The 9,094-nt window shown below is 50.1% G+C and overlaps 1 protein-coding gene across 1 annotated transcript in view; it reads left to right on the forward strand.

Annotated features, from left to right (window-relative positions):
* Positions 1 to 4,397, forward strand: part of MEI1 (meiotic double-stranded break formation protein 1) — a 36,587-nt gene extending 32,190 nt beyond the window's left edge. The window contains exon 20 of the mRNA XM_074221083.1: positions 4,201 to 4,397. Coding sequence (XP_074077184.1) covers positions 4,201 to 4,397 — 197 coding nt within the window. The remainder of the gene's footprint in view (positions 1 to 4,200) is intronic.
* Positions 4,398 to 9,094: the final 4,697 nt, after the last annotated feature.

Below are 9,094 nucleotides of genomic sequence, written 5' to 3' on the forward strand. Positions count from 1 at the left end.
CAGAAGCAACAGAGGCAAAGGGAGACACATTTCCCCCCACATACACATCCTCAGAGACAGAGAGCTAAAGAGTCAGAGAGAGAAGGAAACAGACAGAGACATAGAAAAAGACAATGAGAGAGATAGAAAGAAAGAGACAGAGAGGAAGGAAAAGAGACAGACAGAGAGACAGAAAGACAGAAACAGAGACAGAGAGACAGAGAAACACAGAGGAAGGGAAAGAGATACAGATAGAGAGAGATACATAGATAGGTGGGTAGATAGATAGATAGATAGATAGATAGATAGATAGATAGATAGATAGATAGATAGATAGATAGAGATAGAGACAGAGAAACCAATCTCTAAGCCAAGTTTGTGGTCCTATAAGATAGAGAGAATGAGACAGAAACAGAGAAGCAGTTGGATAGTGACAGAAGGTCACTGATGGAGGAAAAGTATATATCCTTTTCCAAGTCCTCCTCCAGTCCAAATATGTTTTTCTTCATCTCTCTCTCCTGAGGGAACAGAAAGAATTTGGAGAGAATCTGGAAAGCAGAAGCTCCCCCCAGCCAAAAGTCCTGAACAGGTGTGCTCACATCTACCTACAGGGTTACCCCCCCCACACACATACATACACACATTCCTTGCCTGTAACACAATGATACTCCTCAAGTGCCTCGACTGCAGGTAGGAGAGGTTTTTTCCTCCCTTCACCCTAAGTCTTATCTGCTGCAGCTCAGCCAGGATATCTCAGGAGTGAGAAAGAGAGATGAAGATAGAGAATGAAGATAGGAAGGACAGATTTGACAAGAGGATGGGGAAGAAAGAGGACAGAGTGGAGGAGGGGGGAGAGAGATGGAGGGAGGGGGAGAGAAATGAGAAAGAATAACATGCCACAAGACAGGTAGAAGGCAGAAAAGGGGGAGAGGGTGGAAAGAGAAAGGGAGTAGGAAGGAGGTAGGCAGGGAGGCTATTTCTCTCCCCTTGCCCCAGCTGACTGAAGCTGCCCAAGGCATAGATCTGGGGTCACTGATAGCTGGTCCCCACAAGGGCCTCCCTTGATCTCCACAGTGAAGACCTCATCCTCTGTCCTATCCCCCTCCTCAGACCTCTTTCTGTCTGCCCCATCCCACCCCCACCCAAGGCACTCGGCTCTAATATCACCTCTTGGGTTCCCTGCCTGCTCAATGGTTCATTCTCACACTAGGGTCTTAGAGACCCATGGATTTTAGAGATTACGGGTGGTGAGGCAGCTAGGTGGTGCAGTGGATAGAGCACCGGCCCTGGAGTCAGGAGGACCTGAGTTCAAATCTGGCACCAGATGGATGGAGTTAACCCCAATCGCCTTGCAAACCCCCCCCAAAAAAAACTTTAAAAAAAAAGAGAGAGATTATGGCTTCCCCAAAGTGAAATAGGTTACTTTGTCCCAGGAATTCATTAGGGATGCTTTTCTAAAGATGACTCCTGTCCTGAATGGGATATTGAATTAGATCATCCCCAGAGACCCTGCTAATTTCTAGGATCCCGGATTCATGGATCCCAGAAAGACAATGGAGGTGAGGCAAAGAGAGGAGAAAGAGGAGGAGGAGGAGGAAATAAGAGAAGAGAAGAGGGGGAGGGAAAAGAAAGAGATAATGAGAGACAGGAAGGGAAATGAAGAGAAAAACAGAGAGACACGAGAGAGACATAGGTGGAGACAGGAAATAGAAATGGGTTCTCTGGTTAGGGTTTTCTTAGGTAGGAAAGAAGGGGGGGGTCCTGTGGAGGGGGTATGAGAAGGTCAAAGACTGAAACAGCTGGCCATTCTGTGTATCCCACCCACCCCCTGCCTCATTTCAGGGCCTTTAGTCTCTGTTTGATCCTCCAATTCTTTCTTCCTCCTTTGCCAAAATACATGGCCTGCAGTTACTGTCTTCTCTCCGACTTTGATCTGTGGTGTTGACCAGCCCCCATGGTAGATGATCTCTCCTCTCTCAGAAGTTGTGATAGAGCTCCTGCTTGGTTCTCCTCCTACCTCCCTAATTGCTCCTTCCTGGTCTCCTTTGACCACTTTTCTTCCTACTCCTAAAACAAAGGTTTAAACATCAAGACAGCCTTGGATCCTTCTTTCTTCCTCTCACTCACTCACTACTGCAGCTTCAGTTATCATCTGTGGGCAGAAGACAATCTCCATCACCCCCTCATACTCTCTTTTCAAAACTGGAGTCTCCTCAAAACTGTAGGAGTTGGGGGGGTCTGAGGAGAGGGGAGGAAAAAATGGAGAGAGAAAGACCTCTCCTACTGGGTGGCCCAAGGTCCCTCTAACTCAACATGTCAAGGATTCATCATTTTCTGTCCTGATCTCACACTTCTAACTTCTCTCTTGCATTCAAAGGATATCATTATTCCCTTCCCAGACCTCCAGGCTTTTTACAATCTGGATCCTGGCCTCACATCATATGATTCCCCTTCTTAGACTCTCCACTTATACGATTATAGATTATTGAGTCCGAAAGGGACCTCAGAGGCCATTTCCTTCAATCTACTCACTTTGCAAAGCAGGACCCTGAGGTCCATAGAGTGAGGTGACTTGCCTAATGTCTCACCCAGGTAACAGCACCCAGATTTGAAGGCACATCGTCAGACTCCAAACCTATAGGACTCTTCATGACCCCATTTGGCAAAGATACTGGAGTAGTTTGACATTTCTTTCTCTGAATTATTTTACAAAGAAGGAAACTGAAGCAAATAGGTGATTTGCTCAGGGTCACATGGCTAGGAAGTGTCTGAGGTCAAATTTGAACTCAGTTCTTCATGATCTAGGCTTGGCATTCCTTGTACCGCTGTTCCTTTCTTCCATAGGTAGGACATTTTTTGAGCTAGGATAGCCGCTGGAGACTCTGTAGATCCTTTCCCATTCTGCTCTTTCCCTCCTCCACACCTTTACTCATGCTGTTCACTATGCCTAGAACTCCTACTCCCCATTTCTACCTATGGAAAACCCTTCTTTCTCTGAGGGTCAACTCAGATGCCACTACTCCTGTGAAGTCTTCCTAGACCTCCTTTCTCTGTATCCCAGGTGAAAATATTTTCTCTCCTCAAATTTCTCTGAGTGCTTTGATTGGACCTCTCTTCTATAATTCTCATCCATTGATATTATTTCTGGATTTGGATTTTGCCCTCTACTGCTCCCCGCCATATTGTAAGTCTCTTGAGGGCAAGATATTTGTCACAGGCACCTTGGAGTCCTAATGCAGAAATCTTGCTTAGGAAGCCTTTCCTCCTCCTGAGTGGAAATCAGCTTCTCTATAATTTTCCCCCATTGCTCCTGGCTCTGCCTGGGTTGGGGGGAGGTACTAAATAGAACGAAGCTATTCTCTCTCCTCCAATTCTGGAAGACTCATCAGTCCCAAGCCCCACTCACCCCCAAGTCTTCTTTTCTCCCTGATAAATAGGGTCTGATGTGGAATGCAAGGGCAGGAGCAGAAGGGAGAGAATGGAAAGGGGAGAGAAGGGGAGAACAAGAGAGACTGAGAGAGAGTGAAAGAGATGAGAGAGATGAGTGAGAGAGGGAGCAAGAGAGAGAGAGAGATGAACTAGAGAGAGAGAGAGCAAGAGAAAGATGAGTGAGAGAGAGAATGAGAGAGAGACAGAGACAGGGAGAGCAAGAGAAAGATGAGCGAAAGAGAATGAACGAGAGAGAGAGAGAGAGAGAGAGAGAGAGAGAGAGAGAGAGAGAAACTGGAGGAAAGTGGAGAAGAGGACAGAGAGTAGAAGGGGGAGAGGGAAAGAAGGGGAGAGGAGTGGTTGCTGGAGGAAAGTGGAGAAGAGAAGGGAGAGAGGAAAAGAGGGGGCAAAGAAGAGGAAAGGAGAGGGGGCGAAGAAGAAAGGAGAAAAGATGAAGGGAGCAGAGGAAAAAGGAAAAAAAAGAGGTGAAGGAGAGGAAGATGCAGGGGAGAAGAAGGGAGGTGGTGGGGCCGAGGGAATAAGGTGAAGTGAACGGGAAGGGGGTGAAGCCTCCCTACCAGCTCCGGCAGTCTTGGGGGTCTGGAACAAGTTGCAAGGTAAGCACTTCCTGAGGAGTCCATCGAAACACGACGGGGGGCATTTCACAGGGGTCTGGTATAAACTGCAAGGTAAGCACTTCCTGAGGAGTTCATCGAAACACAAGGGGGGACATTTCATGGTGGAGCCTCCAGATCCCTGCCCCAACATCTTTCTTGCCTGTTGGCCTTGCAGCTGCAGCTACCCAGATGCCCAGGAGGCTTTTGAAGGCGGGCAAGCTGGGACCCCAGGAAGGAGGGGGCGGGTTTGGGGCAGCTTTCCCCTCCCTGGCCGGCTCTGCGCTTCAGAGGTCACCATATGCCTCCCTATCACCCAGGCCCAGGCCCAGCAAGAACATGCCTGGGGCCCAGGGCCCTGCCTGGCTGACTTGAGTCTCTGCGTGTCCCTCCCTGCCTCTCATTGTGCCAGCTTACTTGACTGGCACACTGAAGCCTTCTCTATCAAAATGGAGTCTAGCCTATGGGGGTCAGCACAAGAAGTTAGGGGTGCCCCCAAGTGAGCAAGCGGCATTTAGAGGGGACTCGATGATCAAAAAAATAGTCTTGTGGAGAGAATCTCATCTCTGAGAGTCTGTGATTGTCTGACGCCAAGTAAGAACAGGCAGAAGCATCCACCCAGTGAGACAGAAAGGGAAATAGAGAGAAAGCTAGGAAAGAAAGAAACATGGGGCCAGAGACTGAATCAGGTAGAAACAGAACAAAAGAGAAACAGAGGCTGTAGTTCTGGAGGGGGCTTGGGGGCCTCTCTCATTACCTCCCACCCCTCTTTCCTTGCTCATCAGGGACAATGTCAGAGCAGAGACAGAGGCAGAGGCAGAGGAAAAGGGCAGACAGAGAGGGATAGAGAGGAGTGGGAGGGGGTGGGGGAGGAAAGAACAGAGAGAGAGAGAGAGAGAGAGAGAGAGAGAGAGAGAGAGAGAGAGAGAGGCAGAGGCAGAGAGAAATAGAGAAGGAGGGAGAGAAAGAAAAGAACAGTTAGAGAAACAGAGACAAGAAAGAGAAAGACCGAGACAGGGAAAGAACCAAAGATAGAGATAGAAACAGAGACAGGAGGAGACAGGGCAAGAAGAGAGAAAGAAACAGAAAGAGACACAGGCAGAGACTGAGATGGCTCGGCAGGGAGGGTGGCCTCTGCTCCTCCTCTCAGGCAGCCTGGCCTCCCTGCCCCCAGCCACATCTGGGTCTCTGTTGGCATTGCCCCCCCAGCCTTGGGTTGCCAGTCTCCCTACTTTGAGACAGAGACTTGTGGTCTACGCCGGCTCTCCTCTCCCAGCCCCCTCCACTGACTCCCCCCTCCCTCGGTGTTGCTTCTCTCCAAGCAAAGAATCCCTCCCCGACCTCCCTGCAGCTTTCAACAGTTGCCCATGCCCTAAATGGGGGGTAGTATGAGCCCAACCCTGTCTTTGGGGGGAAGCCTCATGAGGTCTGGGTTCCTTCCCTTGGCTTCAGAGACGCCCCTTTCTTCTGATTCTCCTCCTAGTCCCCTGACCATTTCTTGATCTCCCCCTGACTCCTCAAAGGATCAGAAGGGAATCATCTGGCTGGACCCTTGCCCCTAAATGTAGGTGTCCCCCAGCTTCTGTCATCAACCTGGGGCTCTCTCATTCATCCCCACTGCAGTGACGGTCATCTCCAGAGCTTTCCTGAAACTCTACCTCTAGTGGGTAAAAGTAGCTCGTATTTCTATAGGCTTTCGTTAACAAATGACTTACAAAAATCATCTCTTTGAGGGGCAGCTAGGTGGCGCAGTGGCCAGAGCACCGGCCCTGGAGTCAGGAGGACCTGAGTTCAAATCCGACCTCAGACACTTCATAATGACCTAGAGCTGTGTGGCCTTGGGCAAGCCACTGAACCCCACTGCCTTGCAAAAACAAATCATCTCTTTGAGGCTTGCCTACAACCATGGGGGGGGGGGGCTTGAGGATGTGAGGTCCCATCCCCATTTGGGGATCCAACAAAGCAGATTATAGCCAGACTTGACTGCCCATTCTGCCCTATGGAGTCAGTGCAGGGGACCTTCCAGTGTGCCGGGGCCCTCCCCAGGATTCATGAATCAGACGGGGACCTTTTCTGTTCTAAGCGTTGCCACCTCCTCCCCCCACCCCCAGCTGTAGAGTAGGCACAATAAATACGTGTTGTTGTAGTTATTTTTATTAAGCCTGGCCCCCCCTTCCAGGAGGATGCGCTGTCAGTCCCACCGCCCCCTCCCCCTTCCTTCTCTGACTCCCTCGGGAGCCTCCCCACCCCTCTTCCCTCGCTCACCGTCGGGGCCACGGCCCATTGACTTGACACAGGAAGGTGTGTGGGTGTCCTGCCTCTGAGTGGGTGGGTGGGTGGGTGATCCAGAAGTGGGTTTGAGTTGGCGGGGGTGGGTGGCGCTGCCAGGCTGTGGGGGCTGCAGACGAAGGAGGAAGGGAGGAGAGGAGGCCAGAGGATGTGGTTGAAGGGGATGGAAACAGGGCACGGACCTCTCACCCTCCTGCCCCTGTAAGAAAGGTAAGAGGATCCTGCTACCTGGTTAACTAGGGGAAACTGAGGCCCGGGAGGTCACGGATGGAGCTAGCATTTTTAGACTGCTGGGTGTTTTCAAAGCACACTACATACACTTCTATGTAAATCTTTGAACTCTGGCAGGTAGGAAAGTGATGCCATTCTCTCCACTTTACAGATGAGGAAACTGAGGCAGGCAGCAGTTAAATGGCTTGCCCAGTCACACAGCTAGTGACCATCTGAAATAGGACTCCAGCTCAGATTCAAACAGCATCCCACCCAGTGGAAGTCCAAACCTGGAGTCAAGTACAGGGTCCAGTCTTCTTTGTTTTGTAAGGAAGTGGCTGTCAGAGTCCCCACCTGCGGGAACTCTGATGGAGAGCTGGGAGGGGCCTCAGGGGTCATCTAGTCCGTCTCTTCATTTTCAGATAAAAGAACTGAGGTCCAGGGAAGGGAAGGGGTTTGTTCAAAACCATAGGCATGTACTCGGGTTCTTTGACTTCAAAGCCAGCCACTTGTCCACTGTGCCACACATCCATTCCCTTCACCATGCAGATGAGGCACCTGAGGCTCAGAGGGTTAGAGAATTTGGCCAAGATCACACAGCAAGGTAGGAGCAGAGCTGGAAACAGGTCCCAGACCTCCGGAGCTTCCTTCAGTTCTGGGCACAGGACTTGACATCATGTTGTGAGTGATGTTCTCCATTTGAGAATTAAATAAGGGGACATGAAAAGGCACTGAGTCAGAGGAGAATGGCCATAGAGACACAAAGATAGACACAGAGACAGAGAAGAGATAAGATGCACATCTACCTCTATCATTTATCTATCAATCTATCTTCTATCTATCCATTCATCTATCCTATCTCTTCACCTATCCCCATCATCATCCATTTATCCACCATCTATCATCCATCCATCCATTCATCCATCGCTCTGCCTATCCATCTAGATAACTGGCTAGTGAGACCCATTTAGACAAGAATCTGGCCAAGCAGAAGGAAGTGCATGTGCTCTCTCTCTCTCTCTCTCTCTCTCTCTCTCTCTCTCTCTCTCTCTCTCTCTCTGTCTCTCTCCCAGGCTGGGTGGCCTCTAATTCCTATCTCCTCTCCCAGAGCAGAGTCCCCTAGCCCTGGGGTTTGGGCATGCAGTGGGGGAAGAAGAACCGATATATTGGTTTCAAGCACTGTGTCCATTCCCAAAGTTCCCAAGGCGCTCCCCAGGCCCAGCTGGCCTTCTCTGGGAAGTCGTGGTCCTACGAGTCATATCCACCATCTAACCATGGGAAGGAAACAGAGTGAGGAGACTGAGACACAAAACCTTGGAGCCAATTGAGGACATAAGATCCTAGATTCAGAGGTGAAGGAATACTGGAGGCTATTAATTCTGACCCCTTCATTTTTCTGAGGAAACTGAGGCCCAAGTGAACTGTCCAAGGTCCAGGGCAATGAATGTCAGAGAACTCAAGTCTATGAGACTTTAGAGACCATCTAGACCAACCTCATTTAACAGATGAGGAAACTGAGGCCCAGGGAGGGTGGGGACTTCACCAAGGCCACTTAGTGAGTCGCTGTTCAAGGTGGGACAAGTTAGATCCCGGGTCTCCCCTCCCTATTCTAGGCAGAAAAGCCTCTTGCAGGAGGTGATGAAGGTCCTGAGCCAAGGGCTGGAATGGGGCTGAGTAAGACAGAAGGAGCAGAGCCTACAGGAGTGGGACCAGGACATTCTGCTAAGTGCTCCAGAAGCCTTGATCTGGTCACGGGGAAGGGAGGGAGCAGCTCAGTTTGCAGAGATGGGGTAGGGATTGAGAGGGGTGAGAGGGGAAACTGAGCCCCACACCTCCGGGTCTGCCCCCACTCAGATTGGGATGTGGGGCTCAGCTGGTGACGGGATCAGTCTACAGTGGGGGAATGAAGAGCCAGTCCTGCAAGACTCCCCTGGGATCAGGAGCTGAGCTGAGTTTGTAAAGTCTTTCCTGGTTCTGACATTTCAGTTTCTAAAGACCATTCTGGCCTTCCCACTCCAGAACACTTTGCTCTTAGAGTCAAGGGATGTGATGCCTCAATGGGGTGTAGGGAGAAGTGTGTGGATGGACATGTGCCCTGACCACTCTCTGGGCTTTGGCTCTCTGTGACGTGAGTGGGATGGGCTAATGGTCTCTGCCTTGTTCATCTTCCCCTTCCCCAGGGGAGGCCAGAGACCCAAGGGAATTTGACCTCAGCCCCATAGGCCTGAGAACAGAGGTCTTATTCCAGGAAATGTAGGCACCTGAGAGCCCAAAGCTTTTCTGGGAAGGTCCCGGAGGGCTAGTATTGATGTGGAAATTCTTGGTCCTCAGCAGCCTGGGCCCATGGGCTTTCCCTTCAGTACTTCACTGAGCAGGCTAGTCCTGTTTTGTAAGTCCCTGGGTCCTGAGAACTAGGCAAAGGTTAGGCCACGGCTTCTGAAACTGGGGCAGGGCGGGCCTTTTTTTTTTTTTGCTTTTGGTTGCAGCTTTATTAACTTAATATATTTTCTTTTTTTCCCTATTACATGTACAGAGAGTTTTCAATATTCACTTTTTATTTTTTAAACATTTTT

The sequence above is a fragment of the Macrotis lagotis genome, chromosome 2 (assembly GCF_037893015.1).
Source record: "Macrotis lagotis isolate mMagLag1 chromosome 2, bilby.v1.9.chrom.fasta, whole genome shotgun sequence".
Taxonomy (NCBI): Eukaryota; Metazoa; Chordata; class Mammalia; order Peramelemorphia; family Peramelidae; genus Macrotis; species Macrotis lagotis.